Source organism: Neocloeon triangulifer, unplaced genomic scaffold (assembly GCF_031216515.1).
Source record: "Neocloeon triangulifer isolate White Clay Creek 2 clone unplaced genomic scaffold, ASM3121651v1 ptg000011l, whole genome shotgun sequence".
Lineage (NCBI taxonomy): Eukaryota > Metazoa > Arthropoda > Insecta > Ephemeroptera > Baetidae > Neocloeon > Neocloeon triangulifer.
In genome coordinates this window covers 4,374,315-4,402,187 of record NW_026775553.1, presented here as the reverse complement: position 1 = coordinate 4,402,187, position 27,873 = coordinate 4,374,315, and the positions used below count along the sequence as shown (strand labels likewise).

At 39.8% G+C, this 27,873-nt stretch overlaps 3 protein-coding genes across 8 annotated transcripts; 2 read left to right on the top strand and 1 right to left on the bottom strand.

Annotated features, from left to right (window-relative positions):
* Window positions 1-16: 16 nt before the first annotated feature.
* Window positions 17-18,450, top strand: LOC132196084 (zinc finger SWIM domain-containing protein 4-like). Its single transcript, XM_059618488.1, has 14 exons — window positions 17-1,230; window positions 10,370-10,478; window positions 10,976-11,103; window positions 11,185-11,328; window positions 11,768-11,916; window positions 12,628-13,076; window positions 13,127-13,266; window positions 13,405-13,761; window positions 13,923-14,337; window positions 14,619-14,779; window positions 14,838-15,149; window positions 15,206-15,324; window positions 15,378-15,596; window positions 15,819-18,450. Exons 1-14 carry the CDS (start codon window positions 747-749, stop codon window positions 16,380-16,382), a joined length of 3,750 nt encoding a protein of 1,249 aa, XP_059474471.1. The 5' UTR covers window positions 17-746; the 3' UTR covers window positions 16,383-18,450.
* A 217-nt stretch (window positions 18,451-18,667) lies between these two features.
* Window positions 18,668-24,211, top strand: LOC132196086 (cell division cycle and apoptosis regulator protein 1-like). Of its 4 annotated transcripts, none has more exons than XM_059618492.1 (21): window positions 18,668-18,795; window positions 18,856-18,921; window positions 18,986-19,137; window positions 19,193-19,360; window positions 19,413-19,624; window positions 19,683-19,870; window positions 19,931-20,105; window positions 20,222-20,404; window positions 20,459-20,684; window positions 20,774-20,845; window positions 20,892-21,124; window positions 21,392-21,656; window positions 22,041-22,121; window positions 22,174-22,377; window positions 22,433-22,618; window positions 22,669-22,791; window positions 22,846-22,944; window positions 22,999-23,443; window positions 23,497-23,616; window positions 23,673-23,788; window positions 23,854-24,211. In XM_059618492.1, the coding sequence occupies exons 2-21, from the start codon at window positions 18,870-18,872 to the stop codon at window positions 23,947-23,949; spliced, it is 3,396 nt and encodes a 1,131-aa protein (XP_059474475.1). In that variant the 5' UTR covers window positions 18,668-18,795; window positions 18,856-18,869; the 3' UTR covers window positions 23,950-24,211. The 4 variants fall into 4 exon arrangements, with proteins under 4 accessions (XP_059474475.1, XP_059474476.1, XP_059474473.1 ...); XM_059618493.1 differs by having other exon boundaries at window positions 19,922-20,105; window positions 20,907-21,124; XM_059618490.1 differs by having other exon boundaries at window positions 19,922-20,105.
* Window positions 24,199-27,756, bottom strand: LOC132196092 (tetracycline resistance protein, class C). 3 transcript variants are annotated; one of them, XM_059618504.1, is made up of 11 exons: window positions 27,600-27,756; window positions 27,043-27,219; window positions 26,833-26,991; window positions 26,006-26,285; window positions 25,788-25,951; window positions 25,426-25,609; window positions 25,134-25,235; window positions 24,941-25,078; window positions 24,810-24,893; window positions 24,554-24,710; window positions 24,199-24,482 (listed from the first exon to the last, which is right to left on the bottom strand). In XM_059618504.1, exons 2-11 carry the CDS (start codon window positions 27,202-27,204, stop codon window positions 24,389-24,391), a joined length of 1,524 nt encoding a protein of 507 aa, XP_059474487.1. In that variant the 5' UTR covers window positions 27,205-27,219; window positions 27,600-27,756; the 3' UTR covers window positions 24,199-24,388. The 3 variants fall into 3 exon arrangements, 2 of the variants coding, with proteins under 2 accessions (XP_059474487.1, XP_059474488.1); XM_059618505.1 differs by lacking the exon at window positions 27,600-27,756 and adding an exon at window positions 27,364-27,428; XR_009441729.1 differs by lacking the exon at window positions 27,600-27,756 and having other exon boundaries at window positions 24,554-24,705; window positions 27,043-27,238.
* Window positions 27,757-27,873: the final 117 nt, after the last annotated feature.

Here is a 27,873-nt window from a genome sequence, read left to right as displayed (position 1 = left end):
ATTAATTTCATGAAATTACAATGAAGGGTTTGAAATTAAATTTGTATATGTAGTAATAATAATTCTGGCAATGGATCTGGCGTCAAATTTTACCAGTAAAACATGACTCGCTCTAATAAATTTGTATTAATTTCATTATATTTCAAATTAGGGGTTGAAATTAAATTGATAGCGCATAATTAACAATGGCAATTACTTGGGCTTCAAATTTTACCCTCTATATTGCTCTTCAATTTGTTTTTATTGAAGTTAATAGCTAATTAAGGGTTGAAATTGACATTTTTCATTTAAATCAAATACACCTTTGATTCCCTAAAAATTTTAGCCGATAATCACGGTATGTACGCACTTGACATTCAATTAGTTTCGTTCAACTCACCCAGTTTCTGAATCCACATTATAAAATTTATAAATTAATATTATTTGTTCGATTTAATTTGAAGAAAAAAAATGTTCGTTCTGGTGCAGGCCTCTAAAGTGTTCGGTGAAACCGATAAGCTGGGTGTCCGATCATATGGCAAGTGCGGCAAGTGGCAACAGAGGGGCCGTGTATAGTTGGTGGGTCGGTCGTCGTCATTCGTCGGTCTCCGAGGCCGCCGCCGCAGTCAGTGAAGACGCGTCAGGCGAGTGGGTCGGTCGTCCTCAGCCGGCGGCGCCACGGACGGATCTCTTCGTTCGCAGAGGCCATTTTGAGAGAGAATTAAGTGCTCTGCGTCTCTCCGTAGACGAAACGAATCGGGACGGCGATGGTCGGCGCGTCGCGGAGGCAGTGCTGCAGTTCGTCGCGACGCAGCAACATGCCGCCTCCGGCGGCGGCGCCGCCCCCGCTGCTGCTGGAGGCGCCGCCTGCGGCCTTCCGCAGGTCGGAGCTGCGCTTCGCCAAGCAAATCGGGATGTGCTCTCTGGCCGGTTGCTGCGGCCTCCGTGGGGGCTGCTGCCCGGGGGCGCCCGCCGCCTCCGCGGCCGCCCCCGACTCCCTGCTGGACATTTGCGCGCGGGTGGTGGCCGAGAACATCCCGTTCCAGCGCATCGAGGAGCGCTACGTGCGCATCCCCGAGCCCGTGCAGCGGCGGATCATCTTCTGGTCCTTCCCCAGGGATGAGAGTGACATTTGCATGTACTCATCCCTGGCGCAGGTGCACGCCGCCTCCTCCGACAGCCACAACCAGGCCTTCTACAAGGGCCTCAAGCTGCTCGAGGCCAGATGCGTGTCCAACGTCCTCCAAGTCGGTGAGTTCAAAGCCCTCCCTCCCAGTCTATAAATAAATTAGTTATTTTTTTCCAAATCAAAAGTTATGTAGGAAGTGAAATTCTGATTACTCCTCTCACAACAAAATGTGTGCAGCAAGATTCGGATCCGGATGACCAATGTTCTAGGAATTTTCAAGACGAGTCCGCGATGGACGCACAAAATTATTTAAATTTTCACTTAATGTTCTGGAATTCCATTATTGATTCCACTTCCAAAATAATCAACAGGAAATTATTCGAAATTCAATTTTTTATTAATATAATTCAATATGAACTATAGGTTCCGACATAAATTGATAAGAAAAGAATCAATATAATGTTTTGCTGCAAAAGTATTAAACTATATTATGACTACTGAAGTTTAACAATAACGCCCAAGTATACTCGATTTTTTTTATATAAAAAATACCCTTTTTTTAATTCCTTGTAATTTCTTTTAATGTCTTTCAAATAGCATTTCAAAGCTTTTTTTTCTTGTATGCGCAGCTGCCAATCAAGTTCTGTCGGAAGCACAAACATAGATTATAAAACCGGTGGTGCAGTTTTGACTTTTTATAATTTGAGGCCTGGAGTGGAGATACATGAGGGATTTTCCATATTGCCAGATAATTATTTCCTTAGAAAAAAGTAAATTTCATAATGTAATTTCTATCACACAGTATTCAAAAATTAATTGAAATTAATTTTTTCCTAATTCTGTAAAATGACAAAATTATAAAAGGGAAAAATAAAATAATAAAAACGTTTATATCTGCTGATCAAAAACTGATATTAAAAGTAATAAACGTAAATTAGTTGGAAAGGATTAACTTCAGTTACAGAAATAAACAATTCCAATAAGGGACACATGAGAAAAAGTTTCTGCGTAATTATGTTTTGCATTAATTCTTAACAACTGAATAATAGCGATCTTAAATTGATTTAATGAGTTTCTACTACACCATTTTGCTTGCGCAAATTTTTAATTTTAAATAAATTACATTGCAAGAAAAATCACATAATTTTTTTTCAATTACATTTTTACAAATATACTACAACATCTTTATCAAAATGATATTTAAAGCTTAAAGAAGCAGTAAATGTTGAATTATAAAAATCCCTCCAGCGCATTTTTGGCTGTTTTTTTTTTTTTTAATTTTAATTATATGACTTGGAAATTCATGGCTTCTTTTTGAAGAAAAGACATTTTCAAGGAAAGAAAATTGACCTTCCGTGTTTGGGGTTGAGGCGAAGAAAATCGTAACGGAAAAAGCCCAGAGTAGTGTAATGACTGTGGAGGGTTTGAGGGCGTATGAGGTCACCATCACAGGAAGGAAATCCCATTCACCCACAGAGATTCGTTTTTTTCCTTTTCCGCGTGAGCTCATTCAATCAAAATGAATCAGAGCTTTAAATGTATTTTCGAAATTCAAATAAAGCAAGCAGAAAATGTTGTTAAATAGAAATTTGGTACATACATTTTAAATGCAATGCAGAGCTGGCATTGAAGAGCAATGCTTACTTAGAAGCAATTAAAATCTAATTATTATAATAATTATAATCTTATTGTTAATTTAAATGGTGTCTGCTAAAAATAAATTGTTTTTGTATTTAATTTCAGGTGCGATTTTTGTGTGCCTAAAATCATTAACTTGGCTGCTCAAAATTTTTCCCATTCAATTTCTTAAATCGCCTTTTAATCAGACAACAAATTTATATTCTCTATATGGTATAAAAATATTGAAGTTTACAAATTTATTTGCTATTTCTGGCCGACCCTTCGTCATAGACCGAACAAAATCATCAAAATTCCTATAAAATATTAAATATTCCAAACAAAAAATAGTTCTGCAGATTTCTTTTTTATCAAAATACTTCAAAATTATGATAATCTTCTGAACGAGTCGCGCAGTTTTCGTCTTTAAAAGGCTTAAAGCCGAATTTCCTTGTTTCCTCCTAATTACCAGGAAACAAAGGATTCGGCGAAAATCGCAATCAATTCCGCGCATACGACTTAAAATCACGCTTCTTTCGGAGGGGTCGATGTCCAAAACCACGAGTTGATTTAGCAAGAGCATGTTTCCTTTTGAGCTGGAATGCAGGGTCGAGAGCGAAACAAAACGCGGACGAAAATATGCATTTGTACATACGAAGCGTATATACGTGCGGAGGAGCGGCGCATTAAAGGTGATGAAGTGCCGCGAGCGTGCGGGGGTGTCTTGCGCCGTTCGCCTCCGCCCGTCCCAACCTATCCCTCTTTAAACGCGCGCTCTTTGACGCCGCCGCGGCCCTCACTCTCGCGGCGCACACCCCATCACGCATGCATTTACCCTGGCACCCTAGCAAACGTTATATCAAATTTCAATCAAGTTGAAACAACATTTTATCGCCATTTTAAATTTTTTCGCCTGATGATGAAAATAAAAATTGCTTAAAATGATTTTTCTAAAACTATGGCTTAAAAAGTTATTAAATCGTTTAGCAAATTAAAAAACATTTACACTTCATTTAATATTTGGTTTCAAGAATTTATTGAATAAAAATTGAATAATTATATATATAGGTTTATTGTTTATTTCAATAATAAATTGATCTAAGAAAGTTTAAAACTTAAAATTCGTTTTTTAAATTAATACAATATGTGTGAAATAAGAGAATCCTCTTATTCTTAGTATTTAAAATTTATTCACCACATTACAATTACTTTTAAGCTTAGATGGATAGCAAATTTGGCAAAAGTTAACCAGAAAACTCTCCTCCATCTCTTCTATGCAAACAAAATTACTTTAGAAACAACAATTGAACTGACGCTGGTAAAATCCAAAAAGTTGCGTTTTAATTTATTTAATATTTATTAAAACCACTATGATTTTTATAATTGAGTGTTTCATATTATTTTCTATTGATATCTGCAATTATTACTAAAAATTTGCTTAATTTTTAACTGAAGTTTATTCTCATAAAGTAATTTCAATAAATAAGAGAGAGAAATGTACTGAACGAATATGGAATTTAGAATTCCACAACTCATCTTGCAAGATAGAACATTAAAAATTAAAATTCTATTTAAAGTTTTGCTGCTGCTCAAAGCTAATTTTCTATCTATAGGCAATGTTAAATGTGATACTACACATTCTTCACTACAAAAACTATAGATTGACATTCCTCTCAAGCGTCGGAGCTGGAATTTTTTATTATACAAAACAAGCGATCAGCGACCTTTACCATTCCAAATTTTCTTTGTTTCTATTTCATAAAACTCATCAATTGGTTTATTGACATGCAACAATTTCAATATTATTCAAACTTTATGAAACAACGAGACATAACTTAAGACGCACAACCCAGAACTTTGCTGTAAATATTTTCAATTTCATATTTCTCTGTGACCTTGAAAGTTGAGACCCTTTGGTTCAAAGGGGTGGAAAACTTTTTTTTATATTTTGAGAAATTGGTCCAGTTCGGGAAGCGAGATTTCCGCGCATAGTCCGGGGGAGGGTGGTGTGTGCACTAGTACATGCAAAGCAGAGCAAAGAGGGACCGAATTTCCATTGCCAAGCATGGGCGTGTATTGTATTGATCGAGCGGCTTCAGTCGCAATGAGAGTGGCGCAGAGAACTCGGCTTTGATCCCTTCGGCTGCAGCCGCCGAAACGCCAAAAACCAGTCCTTGCATCTTCAATACGTTTCGATCATGTCGATTTTCGCTTTTTCCAATTAATAAAATCTTTGCTTCGGATGCTGCCGAAATTTGTGCCTCTGAAACTGGTTTCTCCAGCAGACCGCATTCCTCCCCTCATCGCAGATTTTTCTTATAAAAAGGGTTGCATATTCACCCATGTCGAGTCGATTAAATTTAATTTTTTTGATTTCCGTCTCTTATGGGATGAAGATTTTGTTTAAATGCTAGAAACCAGTCTGAAGTCTGATATGAAATTATTTAAAATTAATCAAAGCACTTGGAACTGCTCAAAAATCGACAACTGCATTCATCAGATATTTTTATTTGATCTCATTAAAAATGTAAAACTTTTTCAACTGCATTTTAATCAGCCTTCCTGCAAAAACGACATGACATCAATTTTATCACGAAAGTTATCTTTTAAAGTCAGTCATTGATAAATCAAAGTAACATATTAAAAGGCTTGTTTGGCTGCATTTTCTAGCTAGTAGTTTGTGCAGGCGAATGTCTGGCCAAGTTTTTTGAAAACAATGTATCGTTGGGAAAAATAAAAATTATTAATTTTAAGAAACATTCAGCGCACATTTTGACCTTATTCGATAAAATGTTGGCTGAATGTTAGAAAAAACATTTTTAGAAATATTTTATCGCAGCTTTCAGGAAAAGCATGAAAGAATTCAATCCATCTGAAATTCATTAAATAAAATTCAAGATGCTTTTGAAAATGATTTCATTTAGGAAGTCCATGCACCATATCATTTCATTAATTTCATTTGCTCTCTTTTTTAAGCCAGAATATCTTTCTTCCATGATACGTTTATATCATCGTAATTTCCATCGAAAACAAAGTTCTGTTTTATAAAATGTGACTTATCTGTTTGAAATAACTGCACGATTGTCATGATTTTAGCATAATTATTTGTAAATGTTATTACTCGGAAAATTTTTAATTATAAATTTGGTTTCAATTTGGGGTGAATTTTTTATTGATAATACAACTTTTGCGTTCCTAAAATAAATGGAACTCGCTATCAAAAGGAAATATACTGTAAAATATTGCTCACAAATAACAATAAATGACCGAAAAATATTGTTTTTAGCACCAAATTCTTTAATAAATAATTATGCTATTTATTAATAACTGAAGTTAATTAAGCGCTCAATTTTATTTCAACGTCTCTCATAAAAAAGATAGTTCAATCAACTTACTATTATTTTTTATAAATTGATCTGTCCCAGATAAAATTTTAGAATTTATAATTCCTCTTGGAAGTTGTGCATAACCTTTAAAACAAAACATACAATTGAAATACAGTTGACCATTTTCAAAAGTTATTGAGGGTTTCAACCAACTTAATTTCTAGATAGATAAATATTTGATTCTTCTTATTTAAATTTTTCGGTCTTCCTAGTTTCCAAATATTTTTTAATATAAAATGATCAACTATTAGAAATTTTAGTTATCAGTGTTGAAAGTTGAAATAGTTATTGAGACGTGGGTCAGACTGACTGAGGACAGGTCGAAATTCGGGCCTCTCGCGCCGGCGGCGTCTAGCGAATGAGTCAGGTCGGTCGGCTGGCTCGCGCGGAATAGCAAGTAGATGCAGAGGATCAATAGTGTGGCCATTCTTTGTGCAGCTCCTCTTTATTTCATGTGCCGCTCGCTCGCTCTCCTCCTCATCTCCGCTCCCAGCTCTCGCTCTCTCCCCGCGTGCATCGTAATGGGTGATTACTGGCATCTGTGTGTGTGAGTCGCTTTTCGCCGCTCCCTATCATGAACGCGCGCTGTTGCCTACCCTGGCCCCAGGTATACACACACCGACCTGACCGACCGACCGCCCGACGACGGCAGGGAATTCGGAGAGGAAAAGTGGAGGCGCCAGGCCCTATTTACGAAAGCAGCCAGACCGACGGACCCCCACAACTGTGTCTGTGGTGCACTTTTATTAACCAATTTCCGTCCGTGGAAGCGAGCGGCGTCATGGCCTGATGAAAAAAATAGCCCCCTGCACGTTTCAGTTTAGAAAATTAAAAACAAAAATTATTCCAGTAACCTTTAGAAAATTGATCCTTGTAATGAGGGGTTTTCGATTTAATTTTTTCGATTCTGTTGTTGAAGGGGAAACTTTGTAATAAATCTTTTCCTTGGTTTTTTGGTTACGACTTTCCAAGAAATTAAACCGCAATTTTACATACAAATAGTTTTTATCTTCCTGAAAAATTTATCATTTTGATAGCAAACGAGGAAAGTGAGTCAAAATTTGTTTTTCGTCTATAATGAGCTCACAAATCGCCAAATAATCTCGGAAGCTTAAACACGTTTATGATTCTGAGAAATTAATAAGTAAAACTCATTCACTTCTCTCTGACGTAAATAGTAATCTTTTAAACTTCAAATTTTTTCAATGGAAAATTTAGTCATGTTCAGGATGCTGTCGATTGCATTTTAGCCATTGAAATATCATTAGAGGAAAAAATAAAACTATTTATCAAAACTGATGCTTACAATTAGTGCAATACGAATTTGTTCTGTACAGCGACTAAATCATGAACATTTACTGTATTATTGATGAAATGTTAGAAATAATGTTTAATCTGCTGTGAATTATCTTTTAATATTTGCTGTACTGTCTATCAAAATATGTCTACAAAAAATCTGAATCTATTTTGACTGAAAGAATTTCAAACCTTATATACTTGATGACTAACAAGAGTAGAGGGGAATGTCCAAAATTATATCTGGTTAAAAAATTATATATTTACTTTCAATAAATAGCCAGAACTGCCAGAAGCACCTTATGTTTGAAGAAAGAAAAAAAATTTCTTAATTTATAAATATTTGATCCTCTGGAATCATAAATGATTTGAAAATAATTTTCTTAATTGGAAGAAATTTAACGAAAGTAGCAGTTCATTCATAAATAAATCGTGAATGTGAACTAATCTGAACAAAATCAATGCGCTAACGTGTTACTATAGAAATCAGTAAAAGAAATACTTTCAAACTATTGGTTGCGTTTCTCATTTTAAAGTATTAGTTTTTGGACATAATAAATAACGATTAGAAACATTTTCTCATATTTTCTTTCCCTCAGCATGAAATATTTTTTTAAATACATTTTTAATTGATGGGAATTGATCAGATATGGGCAGTAGTTGATCATCTTTTTTACCTATTTGTTGGAAAAGATCTGAACTGCAATGTATACTAAGGAATTCCAAATATGCATTGACTAGTTAGAATTGAGTTTTTAAAATCTCCCATTTGATAAAAAATAAAACAATCTATTTATTTTTCATTTACTGACTAGCATTTTCACATATTTTGGAATTTCACTAATCTTATCCACTATTTTTAAGAAAATATTTCACCCAAAATCACCTATATATATTCAGAAAATAATATTCATTAGGCTTTTTCGACTTTAAATCACGCATTTCTTCTGATAAAAAGCACACATATTTCCAAGCGACTTCCTTTGAGTTAAATTAATAAATTTACGTTTTGCTGTTTAAATCATTTCCGTTAGTAAATTTGTTCATAATTTGTGACACGTGTTTAAAGGGAACTGCACTTGTAGTTTGTTCTTATAATTAGATTAGATTTTGATGATTAATCTTTGATTTTGGTGTAAATCAGTCTTTCAAGGCTAACTTGACCGTTTCTGTCTCTTGATAACGTCGGAATTTATGTGGAAAAAAATTTGGGTTCACTTCGGTGTCTCTTTTGATGTTGGACGTGTTGGCAGATCCCTGCCAGTTCTGCGCTCAATCCGCTCATTTTTCAATTTTTTCAAAGTTAATAAAGCAGATTTCGTCATCGAATTCGAGGGTGGAAGATAATTTCGTGGAAATGTGTCCGAGCAAGTGAATGCAAGCGAGAGCAGCTAGGCTGGCGTCCGTCGGAGGAGAGAACGAATCGCTTCTCCACAACTTTTTGCTTTTCTCTCCCGACGACCGAAACGAAAAATGGCTCGGAGGCTCCTCCGTGCACATTCAAAGGCGAGATGAGAGAGAAACTCTCCTCCTCAGCTCGCGGATGCATGTGTGTGTGTGCACATGTGGGGTGGCTGCTCACGTGACCCTGACGTCACCCCCGGCCGGGGATGATAACACACTCGGCTGCTTTGCGCCGCCGCCGCGAGTGAAGATGGTAATGAAAAAGCAGCCCTCTCGCTGCGAGCTTAACGCAACCCCCGGCTGGCGAGGGTGCGCGCGGCCGAGGCTAATTCGACTTTATTAAAGTGCATTGCGCGCACGTACTGCACACACACATGCGATCCCCCTAGCTCGAGCTGCCTCCCAAAGGCTTTAAAAATTCAAAACTGCCAAAGTCGTAAAATAACAACTGCAGCCAATCAGCGAGCCGCGATTTCTGCGATCAATTATGCAAAACAAAAACTGAACAGTTCGTACGTTTCTTTGTACGGGAATTACTCTAATTTGAATTATATTTGAATTTTTTAGTGATTTTTAAATTAAAAATTTGAAACACATATATGTAGATTGTGAAGAAAAATATGCTAGAATTTTGATAAATTAAAAAAAAAATGAACCAATGAGCTAAAATTAATTGTAATTGTTTTATCGTAAGTGAGTTTTCATTAAAAACCAGTCCACATACACAGAAATTAATGTCTTGGATTAAACTCAATCAAGTCGTTTTTAATTTTTAATGGAAAATAATTTTTTTTCTAATTTGCTGTGCAAGTATCAGAATATTTTTCAAAAATTATTTGCAAGATAACAAGATTTGGGTAATATTTTATTTGAACATGAATGGCTGGAAGCCTAATTTACACGGTAAATAATTTATGCTGTATTTATAGTTAAATGGAACCAGTTGATTTTTTGTTTCGTGATATCATTTTTCATGATTTATTAAATTCTAAACTGCACCATACTATTTTTTTAAAAAACTTCGTTTTTGCAAAAAAAATCAATATATTGTAGTTTTTTAGGACTGAATACTACTTTAAATCTTGCCATTTTAAATTTCAAGTAATTTTTTTACATCTTCAACTATACCAAACTAAAAATGGTACTGAACAGATGTTTCATAATTTCAAGGAATTGTTTAAACACATTATATAAATATATAATAATGCAATAAAAGCATTATAAAATTATGTTTCTGCTTGAGAAAAGCTTCATGAATTATTCTTCATTCAAAGCATTTAAATCTGAATGGCCTGCAGGCTTTTTCTCAGCACTAATCGCCTCAGGAAGCAGACCTTGGCTGCTCCGATCAGGTAGCAGATGATTTTCCCAGAAATCGGTCACTTTTTTAGATCAGTGGGAACTCTTGAATAAATTTTTTCCGAATTCGATCCAACACGAGAAGTTGCGTGCGCGGAGCTTCTGAATTTCATTTTCTAAATACGTTTTCTCATCGTGCTGTTTCTCATAAATTTGCTCAATTGCGCTTTGCTCATGTATTATGATGTGCGTGTTGCAGGCTTCCACCTGAGCGGCGAGGTCAACACTCCGAAGCCACCCAATCCCCTAGCCCAAGCCTACTCCGGAGAACCAGATCGCAAGTTCAAAGTGTCCGTTTCCTTCGACAGGTGCGTCCTCCGGCGCTTTTCACTTTTTTTATGCCACTTGCAACCTGCATGAAGTTTCCTGGCCATTTTTTCGGCGGTCGTAACGGAAGCATTTTATCAGGGTGATCGCAAATTAAAATAATAATAAAAAAAAACGACAGGATTTCCTTTTGAACTTAATCAAATCCAATTCTGTCTAAATTTTTTTTACAAATTTTCAAAAATTAATTTTTATTTTGGTATTAAAATTTTTGAGAGACTTGCGGGCCTCTAAATTTCTATGAGAATCAAACAGATCCGTGGGAATCGTCGTTTGCACAAATTTTAGCGTCAATCTGAAGATTGTTCTAGACCGAAATGAATATAATAAAGTAAACTCGGCGGAATTAATTGGGGAAGCGAGCCGGAAACGAGAGGATTGCGAGCAGCTGAAATGTCTTGCTCTCCGAGGGCTCTTAACGGACCGACGGAAAAACGACTTTTGCCGCGACTGAGTGTGTTTCCTTTTGATTCGGCAGGTGCAAGATCACAACGGTGACGTGCAGCTGTGACACCAGGGATATCTTCTGGTGCCAACACGTGGTCGCACTCTCCCTCTACCGCATCCGCAACGCGGAAAGTGTCCGCCTCAGGGTGCCAATTTCAGGTACACGCGAAAACCATAAAACCCGCCGCAACATCCTCCCTACAACACAATGATTTCTAAACAAATAAAACCGTTTTGCAGAAACCCTGCTGCAAATGGACAGGCAGCAGCTCCAAAAGTTTGTGCAATACCTGATTTCCGAGCACCACACTGAAGTGCTTCCCACTGCCCAGAGGTTGGCAGACGAAATTCTGCAGCAAAGATCGGAAATCAACCGCATTCCAGGTATGACTCATCTTTTTTTCGGATTTTTTCCTTCACTGAAGCTATAAAAACTTCAGATAAATTGATATTTAATGTGGCATTCTATTTTTCCTCTTTAGTTTTTGTGCCAAACTTTTTTTTTATGAGAATTTCCTATATTAAAAGGGTACAAAATTTAAAAATTTACATTTTAGATCCTATTGTATATTTGCTTAACTCCAACGCATGAAAAAAGATTTTTAGGACGTAAATAAATTTTTTTTCTGAATTTTGTATTTAAAAATATTTAATTTTTATATTGATTTCAATTTTGAGGCAATTAAAGTTTATTTCAAAATAGATTTGACCCAGTTCAGAAAGTAAAAACGCCTCAGTTGCCATTCAATATTTTGCGGCTTTGAACAAGTCGGGTGTGCATTGACGTGGAGCGAATCTGAGCCGAGCTCTCATGTGTTCTCAGGTGCCCCCGACCCCACAGCTGGAGCGAGCGCGGACGATGAACACTCGTGGCACCTTGACGAGGAACAGGTCTGCGAGCAGGTCCGATCCTACCTCTCGCAAGGCCAGTACTACAATGCCAACAAGCAGCTCAATTCCCTCTTCGCCAAGGTACGCAGCGGTTAACTGTAGTTGGCGCGGCTCGGCAATATTTTCAGTTTTTAATCGCCGAGCCTCCAATACCCTTTCGGTTTTGCGTCAACCAGTTTTATGTAAATGTGTATAACACGCTCGGTATATTTCTGCTGCAGCACGCTCCCTCGGCGTGAAAGCAAGCGAGCCTTTTAATTCAAACTGTAAAACTACTTTTAAATATGATAAAAAAGATGTTAATGGGAGGTTAAATCAAGTCAGCTGATTATTTAAATTGCAGCGCAGAAAAACAGGTTCTTTTCTATTGAAGAGAGAACGGATTTTTCTAGAAATGTTTCCGCTACTTTGAAATTTTTATTTAAAAATTGTGAAATGCGAAAAGCAAAATTAATTTGTGTTAAAGGACCAAGCTACTTAAATTTTTCCAAATTCAAATTTTGATAGGCCTTGCAGAGAAATGGGTTTAAATAAAATTTGAAGTTTTGCAAGTTTTCAATATGAATTAAACCCATTTTATTTAATTAAATGTATTTTGATCATTTCAATGCAATCTAGTATCTTTGCATGGTATCTTTATTGATATAATTGATATACTATTTAGCAATTACTGCCGAAATACATTATTCATTAGTTAAAAAAATTATGGAATTTAGGAAATTTGTGTATTCAAATAAAAAATCGTAAAAAATCTTCTTTTTGCCTAACTAAAATTGTGGTCTGAACTGCCAGGTTCGGGAGATGCTTCGCGCTGGCGACTCCAACGGCGCCCGCATGCTGACCCTGATCACGGAGCAGTTCCTGGCCGACCCGCGGCTGCCCATGTGGCGGACGCAGGGGTCTGCGATGAGCGATAAGTGCCGGCAGCTGTGGGACCAGCTGGGCACGCTGTGGGTCTGCATCATGCTCAACCCGCACTCGACGCACTTTGAAAAGCAGCAGTGGCGCGAACTGCTGTCCAAGTGGGCCATCATGGACGCGTGTCCGCGCGAGGATCTCGACTTCCGGATGGTCGTGTCCGTTGGTAGGCAAGACGAGCCGCAGCACCGGAACTTTGACTCTTCCGACAGTAGCTCGGAAGACGACGCGCCCATCTTCAACCCTAGATCTCGGCATCATTCCTCCAGGAGCGCCGCCTCAGGCAGGTTCGGACACTCGGTGCCCAGGACCATCTTCCAGAGGTGAAATTTTCAGCATTGAAAATAAACTCGGCTAATAATAAAATTTACAGAGCAATTGACGCGGTTGGTTTGTCCTGGGACAGCATCCACCTGAAACACCTGCTGTCCAGTGACACGTACTGCAGCCTGGTGCCGGACAGTTCTGTCCATTCAGGAATTTTCAATGCTCAAGGGCAACCTCTCTGGCACGGTAAGAAGGGTCTTATACTTCCTCTTTGGAATTTTTCTATTTTAAATATAATATTTAAATTCAATTTAAAACCAAAAATTTATTACAACTGAAAACAACAATTTAATAGTATTTAAACTGTATAAATGAATTTTTCAGAACCACTGTCCGTTTCCTCTGCTCGAGTTGACGCCCTGCGGTCACACGGCCACCAAGAAGCCGCTCTTCGCCTGGCCGTGGCGGTGGTCCGGACGATGAAACAGCAGCAACTGGTGGCGCAGCGCAAGTGGCACGACCTTCAGAGGCACCACCAGGGCCCGAGCACCTCGACGGCCACCACATACCATTCTTCTCCGCACAGCCGCCACTACGGCCGCAGCTCCAGCAGTCAGAGCGGCCAGAAGTGTGAAGAACTTTGGCAGGGCTACTCCCTCGACCCTGTCATCACCCTGTTTGAAACCCTGGCTGAGGCGTCTCTCCCGCCTGACGCCCCTTCCAGATCAACCGCCTTCTATGGTATGAGGAATTCAAATTTATATTAAACATAAATAAAAAGTAAAATCAATATGGAAGTGGGAATTTGAGAAATAATAATGCTTACCTTTTGAAAAGCAATTGCAAATAATGAAAATTAAAATTTCAGTTAATAAAAAAATTCCTATTATCAATTTTTGCAGATCCAGCGGGAGGAGAGGAAGGTCCCAGCACAGGGGTTCCTCCGAGTTACCACCATGTGCCAGTGGTGGGGTCGAGGGACCGTTCCGAGACGTACCTGAGCCTAGCGATCGAGGTTGCTTTGATAGGCCTAGGGCAGCAGCGCCTGATGCCGAGCGGGCCGTATGCCCAGGAGAAGGTGTGTAAGCAGGAGGAGCGACTGATCGCAAGACTGCAGGAGGTGGAGTTGGACCACGCGCTGGTCGCCGTCCTCCGAAGACAAGCCATTGTGCTGCTCGAGGGCGGACCCACCTCTGGCCTTGGACTTGGCATCCCACCCGAGTCCGTGCCCATGCACACATTTGCCAGGTTCCTCTTCTTGGCCCTGCTCAACTACTACCCTGATCTTGCCTACGAGGTTGGACTTCGAGCCATGAGGTAAATTGACCTTTTTTAATTATAATTTTCTAATTCTAAATTATATTATATGGAGCTCAAAATCAAGCTTGATTATTTCATGGATTTCTGCAGTTTTGTTAAATTAAAATTTCAAATTCAGTTAACATATTTTCACTGGAATGAACAAAAATCTAATCAAATATAATGCCCTAAGTTTTTGAAATGTTGACTAATTCATCTGGGGTGTCGAATTAAGTTCACATTGCATGCAATTTAAATGATTAAACGTACCAAACTTAATGCTGCCATTGTCATTTCAGGCTACCAATTTTGGAGGAAAGTGCTGGAGCAAATCGAGGAGAGGATGGCGCCGGAAACCACGTTTCATCCCTTGCCATTCGCTACCCCCGGTGGTTCACTCTGGGCCACATAGAGACCCAACAGTGCGCGCTTGCCTCAACCATGCTTTCAGCTGCCAAAGGCATGTCGAATTTCCAACTGAATTTCTTCATTAATTCATTGATTTACGGTTTGTGCAGGAGAAGGTCTCCGCCTTCGGACAGTTCTGGAGTCTGCTCAAAGACACATTCACAGTTCCTCCCATCTTTTCTCGCTAGCTCAGGATATTTTTCGTGTAGCGACGCCAGAAGGCGGGCCTCGCCACGCAACCCTTCTGAGCGTCTCCTTTGAATTGGGGTTGCAAGTGATGCGCATGACCTTGTCCTCCCTGAACTGGCGTCGCAGGGAGATGGTGCGATGGTTGGTGACTTGCGCCACCGAGGTTGGACTTGAGGCGCTCCTTTCCATCATGAGCAACTGGTATCAGCTCTTCACCCCGACTGAAGCCACTGGTAATTTATTTCAACTGATTTTTGTTCAAAATTTTTAAACTTGAAAAAAAAAACAGGTGCCGTTGCGACGACTATCATGTCCCACAGCACCATGCTACGCCTCAGCCTTAACTTTGCTCAACAAGACGAACTGTCCGCCTGTGCCAGAACACTTGCCTTGCAGTGCGCTACAAAAGTAAGAAATGTGAAACAAAAGTTACGAATTTTTACTTAATTTTTTTCCCTCAGGACCCTCCAAATTGTGCCTTGAACGCACTGACTCTGTGTGAGAATGACGGCAGGTCATTTGAGGCGGCTTACCAGATCGTGATCGACGCCGCCTCCAACATCATGACCTCCTCCCAGCTTTTCACCATTGCGCGCTACATGGAGCACAGGGCCTACCCTCAGAGGGCCTACAAACTGGCAATGCTGGCTATGAAGAATGTCCGACTTGGCTACAACATGGTGAGTGTGATTTAGAAACTATTATACTAAATTTTTGTTAATTTATGAAGTGGTCAATCATTTCATTAAAGTACATAATCCATATAAAAAAAACATCAAGACATAAAAATAATAATATGTTATGGTAAATTTTCATTATTTCATTTGTCTTGATTTGCTAATTTAGTTCTGAAGCCACCAAAGCTATATTCTTTAAATTTTAATTAATCTCATTTTTCACAGGATTCGCATCCAGCAATAAATGACATCCATTGGGCATGCGCCCTTAGCCACTCGTTGGGCAAATCCGAGCTGACCAACATGGTGCCGCTGCTTGTGAAGAACGTGTTGTGCGCCACAGTGTTGTCGGACATTCTGCGGCGGTGTTCAATGACAGCGCCAGGGGGCGTGTCCGCGTGTTCGTCGCCGTCTGATTTGGCAGGCGGGTCAACAGGCCTGGGCCTGTTGGGCAGCGGCGGTCACCACCACCACCATCATCACCACTCGAGTGGGCACCACTACCCGAGCAAGCGGCGGTGCCTGAAGCCTCTGAGCTACGACCGGCCGCCGCTCAAGCAGCTGCTGGACGCGGCCATCTCGGCCTACATCAACACCACCCACTCGCGGCTCACGCACATCAGCCCGCGCCACTACGGCGACTTCATCGAATTCCTAGGCAAGGCGCGCGAGACCTTCTTCCTCGCGCACGACGGACACTCGCAGTTCGGACAACTGCTGGAGAACATGAAGGTCGCCTACAAGGGCAAGAAGAAGCTCATGTTCCTGGTGAAGGAACGCTTTGGCTAAACCGCAACCTCATTCCACCTGATAATTATACACTTCGGCTTGCAAAGTTCTGATTGTTTGAGCAATACACAATTAGCTCTGAGCTAACATAAATGTAGATAAGCTATTTTCAAAGATGATCTTTGAGGGAGACTCTTGGGTTGATTTCTCCTGTTTGTGAGAGGAGAAATTTTGCATTAGAGGTTTCGGAAGCTATTGATTTTTTTATGTCTCTGTCTTTCAAATTTATAGTCTCTAAAGAAAATTTTATATAATCATTGACCTTTTTCTGTCTGTATTTCCGAAACTCTCGATGCAATCCATTGGTGAGCTCTAATTGGGAGAAATGATCAAAATAATTATTTTGAAACGCAAAAGAAAACTGATCTATATACATATGTAAAAAGGGAGGCCTTTTAGGTTTGATCTCTGCTCTGCTCACCAAGTAATAAGTTTTATTGGGACAGTGGCACTACTATACTCTTATTTTGTGTGTTTGAGGAGACAGTTTTTTGACTTTATAATTTCCACTCCCTGGATAAAGAAAATAATTTCTTTTAAATACGAGCAAAAGTAGCACTACACAGTTAACCAAATAGTGGGAGTTGCATAGTTTAAGCAGAAAGAATGAAGAAGTAAAAGTCTCAGGATGTACATACACAACAGACTCTTCACGTTGATCTCTTAAAGCGACTTGTTTGCCCAACGAATAATTATTTTTATTGATTACTTCGTTTGTTCGATATAACGAGCACTGGTTATTTATTTACTATGTTATTAATTGTTCTTCTTCTGTCTAGCTAATTTTAGAAGAAAATCAAGATCTGTATCATGTAAAAGTTCTGTTGATTTTCGCGCCCTGCAATAATATTAGAAAAAGTTTTAATACCTCATGCTACTGTAAATTAGAGACGATAGTGGATTTGAATCATTTTGGTTCGGGTGTTGTTCTACTTCTATGGTGTGGGCATTTGATTGTCTTCCACTTAATTCATTTTTAGAGAAACATGCAGTGCCAACCGACTTTTAATTGTGAATCGATAATAACACACAATGATATTATAATTTGATGAAAAAAAAAAATTATCTCACCTTCTTCTCATTAGTTGTTGTTTTTTCTCACTAAAGCCGCTATGTGTTCGGGTCTTTTTTGTATGATTCAGCAGCTATAGCACCATCGATAACATCCTTTGCTTTTGTGCCATATTTGCCATTGTACAAAGTGAATGTTGTTTTGTAACGTTACATGACTGTGTTCTGCGTGAGCGACTTGCAGACAGATGCATTTACACATATCATACAAACTCACAGCTTTCCGATCTCTTGAGAGAGACGAAAAAAATGATAACACCTCCATCAGTTGGCACATCCATTGGAGGTGTTCATAATAATTCTCAGCACTCATTTTCTTTTTTCATTTGTTCATCAAAGTACGTGGTGTGATTTACATAACATGGGAGAAGAATAAGAAGAAGCTTAAAGCAAAATAAATAATAATGCTGCTAATTGTATAAAAAAAACTCTCGGTTAAAAAAAAAAATTAAGAATGGGTGCCGCCACACATCAAAAATAAATAAAAGGGTCCTCATTATTTTTGCATTATATTAGTAATTGTTAGCAGGAGATACACATAGTTCTTCGGGCACTTTATAAAAACAAATGAAAAAGACCAGCTCACTCTTATTAAATAAAAATTACATTGTGTAATAATCATGTACACGCTGTTCATATTTATGCAAGAATGCTGCGACTTGTTGTGTGAAATTATGCGCTGATGTTTGATTCTTTTTTATCAAGTGAGAGAGAGAAGAGAGAAGTGAAGATTTACAAAGTAAAACACGCAGCTGCTGTTTTAAAGAAGAGTATAATATTAATTGAAATATGTGGTGTTGTGATAAGCTTTTGTATTTAAATGTAGCTTAATCCGGCTTCATTGTTTGTGTATCTGCATTATGACATATATAATACAATCTGAAGAAAGCAAGTTTCTTGAGTGCATGTACATGCGATTATATATATGAGAATGATTCGTTCATTTTGAAGGAATTCTTTTGGTATATTATAATAAAAATAGAAATTTTCAACTTGATCTGCTCTTTTTTTCTTAATAAATCACAAAATTAATTTTATGAAAAGACTTCTAAGTATTTATTATTTCAATTCTATTAAATGCTTTTCACTTTTGCATATTAGGTATACTACTAATTCACATTATTTTACAACTCCTTTGAGTCCTTTGGCGCTTTTAATTTTCTACTACCCCCTCTACAGTATTCCGACCCCCACTCCATACATTATAACAACGAATCAATGAGTTGCAGCTGAGCGGAGTATAAACAGCAGACGATCCTACTTTTGTTGTTTTCCAGTTACAATGACCCAAAATTAGTGATTTTTTGGTTAAATCAACACTTTCAAAGCACAAATAACAAAAGTCTGGTAAAACTTATTCCAACACGCAGTTTTGACTAATTTTAAACTTTGCTACTCGCAGGAAAAAACTTCTAAATGTCGCAGTTCAGCGCCCAGGCTAACAACCCCCCGTGGGCTCGAACAAATGGTTTGTTGTTTTAAGAAGTTTTTTTTGAGGATTTAAATTACTAAATTCTTTTTTCAACTTTAAGGTCAAGGTCTTCCACCGCCCTTGGGGCAGCACAACCAGATGCAGGGTGCGCCGATGATGCAGCACACGCTGCTAAATCAGCAGGTCAACTTTCAGCAGCAGCAGCAGGTCTACCAGCAGTCCATCCAGAATATTCAGCAGCAACAACAACAGGTTAATTGCTTTTTCCACAAAATCAACTTTTATTTTAAATTGAATCCATTTCCAGCCTCCTCCAGGCCTCCTGGGTCAGCTCGGGGACAAGTCGAAGAACTACTCGCCGATGCCCTACCCCTTCCAGACCACCCAGCTTGGGGGTCTGGCTGGCAGCATCGCCACCTCGGCCGGACTGCAACCCCTGCACACTCTCCAGGGCACAATCCCAGCCTCACCCCAGGTTAATTTCTTGTTTGAATCAAGAGAAACTTTTTTTAACTGATAATTTCCAGATCACGCAACAAGGATCGATTTCATATCCAGCACCCAGGAGCATCAGGACCTTTACGAACCAACCACCACCCCTGGCCAACGTCATCACCACAGCCCCTGCCGCCGCCCAGCAGAATCAGGTGACCCAAAAGAACAGGGTCTTTACAGGGGTCATCACAAAGTTGCATGAGAACTTTGGTTTTATAGACGAAGACGTCTTCTTCAACCTCAGGTTAGTTTTACCCTGAGCTTTGATATGTTTTTGACTAATTTTTTTATGTCCGTGTCAGTGTGGTGTCCAAAGGTCTTCCTCCTGTGGTCGGTGAACGCGCCCTTGTGGACGCCACCTACAATCCCAACATGCCTTTCAAGTGGAACGCCACAAAGGTCCAGGTCCTGCCCTCCGAAAGACAGACCTTCGGTGGTGGCGGCATGTCAGGGTATAATGCTGTTCCTCCGCCACACTTCAACTCCACTGGTAAATTTATCTTTTCGTTTTATTAAAATAAATCTATAAATCTAATTGAAGCAAAATCAGTCTCAGGTGGGGGTGGAAGTAAAATGGGCGATGGGGGCCATGGCAGGTCGGACGAAGGGAGGCGCGGAGACATGCGGAGGGAAAACTTGAGGAGAGGAAGCAGGGAGCGTGAAAGGGAGTCGGACAGGGAGAGAGAACGGGAGCGGGAGAGACGCACCAGAGAGGACAGACAAAAGTATGACTTGTGTTTTTGATCTAAAAATTATTAATTGGGAAATGTTGATTTTTAAATTCATTTTAATTGAAAGATTTTGGCATTTTTAATGTATTGATAAAATTATGTTTACACAGGGAAAGAGAAAAGGAACGGGACAAGGACAAACGCTCTTGCTCCAGCAGGAGTCCTTCTGCCTCTTCAAGGAGAAGAAGTCGCAGTCCGAGGGCTGGTCAAGCGTCCAGTCGCTCTCCCACTAGACGCAGGGCCCGAGTCATGCCCAGATACGTCGTTCAAATACCAAAAATTTCTCTTGAGTCGTAGGTTTATAATTTTTCTTCCGAATAATTAAGCTTAATTTAATTCTTGAGCAGTTCTGAGGCCAACATGCTGGAGCTGAAGCGGCGATACACAAACCTGTATGTGCCTTCTGACTTCTTTGTCTCGCACTTCTCCTGGGTTGACGCTTTTCCGGCTGACAGACCCTTTGCCCTCAAAAGACCAAGCGCCTTCCATGTGGCGCACAAGGACGTTGACGAAATTGTTCAAAACGACACCGTTTTAGAACCGCCAGACGCCGACTACTCTTTTTCAGCAAAGGTATATATTTCATTTTTTCTATGCTTTTTTACCCCACCCTTATAGTTTATTTTGCACGAGGAAATAATTAAAATTTTTCCTGCTTGCAGGTCATGTTGATCAGCGTACCAGTGCTAGATGAACTTTACAGAAAGTCCTGCGTCCTTGCTGAAGATATGAAGGTAGAGAATCAGTATTGTAAGATTTTTTCAAGAATTCTTGAAATAGAACTCAACCACTAAGGACGGAGAGGAGCGGGACGGATATGTTCACCCGACAAGGCTAATCAACTTCCTTGTCGGAGTGCGCGGCAAAACCAAAGAGACCATGGCCATTGGAGGCCCATGGAGTCCATCCTTGGATGGACCCGACCCCGACAAGGACCCGTCAGTTTTGATCAAAACCGCCATCAGAACCTGCAAAGCTCTGACGGGGGTCGATCTGAGCCCCTGCACCTTATGGTAAGTTTTTTCCTCTCTGTTCTTCCCGTAACCTCTCTTAGTGGCAGCAGGAGAAAGAAATTTTCTAGAACATTACTTAGGTGTTGAAAAAAACGCAACCGTGGAAGACAGAGAGACGGAGGTCCGAAAGGGAAGCCAAACGAGGAGGAGCAGTAGACCTAGATAATCTTCTTTTGTCACTTGATTTTTGCATTGATATGAAAGCATTGTATTTTAATGAGAACTTGTTGTTGCAATTTGACCAGTGAAGTGCAATGTTGACCGCAGGTATCGTTTTGTGGAGATTTACTATCACCGCAGCGAGACCACGCACAAAGGCAAGGTGATACCGTCGCGCGTTGAAACTGTTGTCCTCTTTCTGCCAGATGTTTGGAGCTGTTTGCCCACGCGGCTCGAGTGGGAATCCCTCCAGCTCTCCTACAAGAAGCAACTCGGTCGGAAACTGCAGAAACCTTCTTCGGCCACCGCGGAGGCGCCGGTTGAGGTCAAAGCGGCCACGAATGCGGCGGAAGAGGCGGCGGAAAACCAAAAGGCATCTTAGCAGACACTTAGTTTATTTTAATTACACAAGTCTTGCTTTCAAAAATTTGACCCAAATGGACAATTGCGCGGCGTCGTGACAGCAGAGCTCAGGCCAATCCGCCACCTTAATTCTTTCTATGATTTTGCACCCTGAGACGTACACACACTTCCCATCTCATTATTCTCTATATATATGATATATCATTAATGTTTTTGGTTCATTGTTTACCAACGTCTTGCTTATTCTCTGCCTACTTTTGCCCCCGGTGTGAGAGTGGCTTAATTTTCAGAGACTTCTCAGATTTTATCCAATCAACTTATTAGTCAGAAAGAGTTGTTCCTTCCATTTTACTCTGGTTCCGGAGAGACTAATTTTTCCTTTTCTCCCTACCAGGATGAAGAAAAAATGGAGGTGGATGCTGAAAAGAAACCAGAGCCGACGCATTTCACTGAGCTTGACGTGAAAGTCATGAAGGTGCGCTCCAGCCTTTTACAACCTGTTTTTTTACAGTCATTTTCAATCGTAGGTTTCTGAAATGAGACTCGAACTGGAGGCTCGAACTCTGAGTCCCAAGGGGCTCAAGTCGCAGCTAATCGCTCGGCTGACAAAGGCGTTGAAAACCGAGCAGGAGACGGAAGAGGCGGACGCTAAAGCGGCGGCCGAAAAAGCTTCGGACGCTGAAGAGGTGCTCGCCGAACCGTTGTCAGAAGATGCCGCTGAAAACAACAAGGTTTGTTTTCTTTGCTTAAATTTGTGATTTTATGAATTTATTTAAATATGATCAGGAGGAAGCTGACAAAAAGAAGAGTTCCGAGGACAAAGAGAAGCAGGTGCGCTACGAGAGGAGATTTGCACTGCCTGAAAACCCACACATCATCGTTCACCCCTCAAAGACGGCCAAGTCTGGCAAGTTTGACTGCACTGTCATGTCCTTGTCTCTTCTGCTTGACTACCGCCAGGAGGACACTAAGGTAATTCTCAAAAATTTGAAAAAAAGTCATGAGGCTAAGTGAATTTTTAGGAACATTCTTTTGAAGTATCTCTGTTTGCTGAACTTTTTAATGAAATGCTCAGGAGGGACTTTGGCTTCCGCATTTTCCGAGCTTTCAGTGAAATTCCTGAAAAGCCTAATGAGGAGGAAAAGGTAAATTACCGAATTCAAAATATGAATTCAAAATATAACTTTGGTTTATTTTAGGATAAGGAAGCTAAAAAGCCTGAAAAGAAAGAGGATGAAGGAAAGCAGGACGAGAAGTCTGAATCAAAGGAAGCCGCTGATGAGGAGGACCCCAAAGAAGTAAGTTTATCTTTGCGAAGTCAAACTTGGTTTCAATTTTGTCTTTTCTCTTAGGATGGCCACAGTAGCTCCAGCGCAGGGAGCAAGAAGAAGGAGTCAAAAGACGCCAAGGAGCCGAAAGAAAAAGAGGCGAAAAAGATTAAGATGGTCACTGTTGACCCTGGTCTGTTGCTGGCATTTGTTTACTTTGACCAGTCGCACTGTGGCTACATTCTGCACAAGGACCTTGAGGAAATCATCTACACCCTAGGCCTGAACCTGTCCCGCGCCCAGGTGAAACGCCTCATCCAGAAAGTGGTGCAAAGGGACGCCTTCAACTACCGCAAGTTGACAGACAAGAGCGAGTCGGAGGCCAAAAGTGTTATCGAAACGGAGGAGGACCCTGAGCAGAGCCGAGAGTTGGCCGAGGGCAATCACAAACTGCTGCCCATTTTCAGTGGTGAGCCTCGAAGGGCCCAAGCAGGGAACAACGGCGGCCAGACTGCATCCAGCAACTCTGGTAAAAGTCAAATTATAAATGTTTTCGTTTCGAGTACAAAAGTTTTTAAACAGAAGTGGTAATCTACAAGGGCTGTGTTGTTGACGTGGGCAAACTGATGCAGCAACTGGAGCGCATCGAAAAGTCGAGAGTAGATTCGGAGGAAAAAATAGTTGTCCTTGAAAAGCAATTAGGTAACTCTCTCCACCAAATCGATTAATTATTCTTTTCAAAATTAATTTCTTTGTAGCACAAGCTAAACTTTGTGCCAGTACCTCAACAGAGAGCGCAAACAAACTGACAGAGCAGTTGTCAGACTGCAAGGCCAAGTTGAGCGAAACTGAGGACCACCTTAAAAAAGAGAAGGTGCTTTACTCTTCCACGCTCTTATGAATTTTACTCTTATACCATTTTGTTCTTTCAACCAATAGGATAGCAACTCTCGTTACTTGACGGCGCTGAACAAAGTGACAGACATAGTGAGCGTGGCCACAACTACCATCAAAGAGGAGAAGGTTAAAAAGTGAGACAAGTAAGGGACAATCAGTTTAATAATTATTACACTTACAAAAGTATGTAATCAAGTGTGGTTTTTTTCACTCATTGTAAGTAGCAGATAATTGTATCAATAGAAACTGGCCACATATTTGCAATTTTTCATTACCATTTTTTAAACTAAGACAGTTCAAATCTTAATTAATACTGGTGAAATTTTTACTTATGCGTTTTTTTCCGTTTTTTGCGACTGTTTATGGGAAATAAATAATTATATTGACCGACATAACCGAACTGGGATACCTGAACTTTTAATTCGGTTTTTTTTATCCCAATTTGATTTTTTTTTTCAAATTTTATTATTTTAATACTGGAGTGGCATAATCACAGAAATTATTATAATCCATGGTTTAAAAATAACTTTGGTTGTTCCATGACGCATTGGACTCTTATAATTCTGCTCAGGAGTTATTACAAAGTCAGGTCAGCATCTGAGCTTTTGTCAGTCTTGACTGGCTCTCTTGAAGAGGGGATCCAGTTTTTGCCATGACCCCATTGAAGCCACCTGGAATAGGCGTGAGCGTGAATTCGCGCGAGGAAAAAAATAAAATGTTATATTTTGGGACGAATAGTTACACAAAGAGTAAGGTTGGGGGCAACGTGAGAGCCGCTGACAACCAGAAAACAGTTTCTGGCACTGTGTCTAGCGTGGCCGCGTACAAACTGTTGTACAACGGCTCAAATACCAAAGGCACCACCGCTTCCACGCATCCGAACAAGGCGTGTACCTTCCCTGACAAAAATAACACAAAATAATTAGTACATAAATTTGAGGTGTTTACCCGAAATGTTGGGCAAAATAAATAAAAAGGGATAATAAAAATTTTCGCACCTTGTTCATGTGACTCAGTGAGTTTCGTCACAATAGCTCTGGGAATAACAACGACTTGTCCGTTCGCCACCTCCACCAACGGCGCTGAAACCATTCTTTTATACTAGAAAAAATAAAAAATAAATTCAGACCTATGTACATTCCCAAGGTTGATTTGGCGAACGTGTAAAAAGTGCTGGAGAGGACTTGGCTGACGCAGGACATGAGTCCGACGACGGTGTCCGGCAATCGCAACTTGTGGCTGAATACTGCCATCGCTATCACACTCCCTAAAACAGTTAACTTAATTTTCACAAAAATGCAAAAAAAAAATACAAGCAGTACCTATAACTTCCATGAGCATGAGGAAAGTTCCGTAGAGTCCGTATTCAACTTCGTCCCATTGGAAACGCAACCTGCTGTACATGAACATTATGGCCTGACGTCCTATTAGGAATTTAAAAATTTTTAATCTTGCTAAAAGAATAAATTGTATTCGATTTAAAAAACAAGGTGATTTTTATCCAGAATCAGGTAGAGCGTTTAATATTAATTTTATAATAATTTTTCTTTGAATATATGTTTCTGGGTCAAAGCTATCAAAAAAAAGTCTGAAACTTTTCTGTTATTTCATTACCACAACTGGCGCCGAAAGCCAGGAACAAGTTGAAAAGCATGAGGAGAATCAAGACTCTGGCCTTTCCAGGTCGTTTCGCAAACGCCACCCCAATCGACTCCACCACCAGACAACAGTCAATTTTTTTCTTGATTTCTTCTTCTTCACTTGTTGCTTCAGAAGCAGCTTTGCCCAGCCCTCGCATCTGTGAAATGAATTTTTAATGTATTAAATTTTTTCATATTTTGAAGTATATTATGAATTATAAAATTGTACAAAATTAAGTAGATAATATTCATTATTTTTTTTTATAAAATTAAACAAAAAAACATATTTTTACATATTCACTTTTTCCTGCTTTTAAATAAAATTAATTGTTATACCCGCCAAATGCAGATTAGGCAGCAAACTATTTGCAGTGCAAGTCCGGTGGAAAAGACAAGGATTTCTCCTCCGGCTTGCAGCAGAAGTCCAGATAAGAGGAGGCCGAGGACGCTGCCGAAGCACCAACACGCGTTGGCCAGACCGAGACGCATTGTCCGCATCTGCATTTCCAAAAAAAAAATAACGAAGTTGATTCAATTAAGTAAAAGCCGTTCCTTCTGAACGGTGGTGTCCGAGATGTAGCTGTAGGCGGCCATGTCGACGGCCATGCTGGACGCGGTGAGGGCCACCGGCACTGCCAAGCTGACGCCAACCACCATCAGGGAAGGCGGCAAGGGCAGCAGGAGGAGTCCGAGGGCCACCACCTGCTGCACCGTCCTGCCCGACAAAGCGAAAAGCATCACGGGCAAGCGGCCGTTTTTGCGGCCGTCACTCCACGCGCCCAGAAACGGCACCAGCAGCAACGCCACTGAAAACTCAATTGCCGACCTCCACGCCTGCCAAAAGTGTTTAAAATAAATTATTGTTGCTTAAAAAATTTTTGAGAAAAGGCTTTTCGACTTTGTAAGTATGAATTTATTTTCTCTATTATTTGATTTTATAAATGCTGACCGATAGAAAGCCGCGATTTTGAATAAAAAAATTTTAATTAATTTTTTTTACCAATTTTAGGGAATTAAAAATTTAATGAAATCTGAAACGGAGAAATCAAGTGTGTAGTTCCTTTATAATTACTATTATTTTTTTTTATCTAAAAAATTCAAAAATTGTAACCTATTATTCTTTTTGATTACAAATTTGGCAAAAGAGTTGAAGACTTCTTATTGTTTTTAGCATTTCTCTCAATGTGATTATGTGAATAAATTATTTATATTTTTAAAAAAGTTGTAAACATTTAAGTACTAAATAAGACCAATATTCTTTGAAAAGTCTGAAAAAGTAGCTAAAACTCCAAGAAAAAAAACAAACACATTAATTCATATTTTTTCTCTCATATGATACAAACATGGTATTTTATTTAATTTTGAATGAAAATCTCTCTACCTGCACTTCGGCGACCGTCTTTTGTATGTCGGCTTGGATTTCGTGCTGACTGCAGTCGACCCTGCACTGAACGGCGGTGCTGTTATCGGATGAATCGCGACAGTTCGCCTCGCTCACCTCGTCGCACGCCAGTCGCAGCAGCCAACTTTGCGAAATCACCTTTGACAATTAATTGAAAACCTGCAGCTTCAACTTAGAGGCGTTTCGCACCTGAACAAGTGCGACGGTGGTCATGTTCAGCATCAGAATCGGCTCCATGCTGATGGCCGTCGCGATGCTCACCAAACGCTCGCTGAAACCCACCGACTGCTTTTGCGGCGCATCTTTGTCTTGCAGAAACGAGGCCAAAGACTCGCCCTCTTCGCTAGCCATGTTGCTTGAAAGGGTCTGAAAGTGACAAAAAAAAAAGTGCATTCTATATTTATTTGAAATTCTGTTGAAATTATAAGTGTTTTTCAAATATTACTTTGAACTAATTAAAATTAATTGAATATAACAGATTAAGAAAGGTTCAAGGATTTTAACTCTGACATTTTTTGACAATAGAGAGATCTTTCAGAATTTCAATTATGGAAATTTCAGTTTTCAGCTGAAGTGAAAGTTTTCTCATCCTTTAGAAAAAAATTTAGATTGATGCATAAATTAAAATTTTTGCCTCCAAATAGAAATATCATTTATTGCTTTTTGAATTGCATTAATCTTGACAGGAAAAAATGCAAGAGAAAGACAGTTTAATTGAATGCAAAGGAGCTATAAAATTTAATTACCTCTCTTTGTCTCTGCAGCTGCTTATCGAGTCGTGAACAAATCGAGTGATAAGCCGCGCAGATTGTGGCAGGTTTGTAAATCAGACTGTGTCACTTGCTCTCGCGCGGTCGGGCCGACTGACCACCGCGAGACTGATGCCAACTATATTGAATGAGACGCGCGGATAGAGATATAATTATCTGCTTATAGGCGCGCGTTGCATAACCCTCGCGCGCGTCTATTGTTATGGGCAGTTTGGTAACAAGAGAATGCACAATTTCATATCGCCGTAAT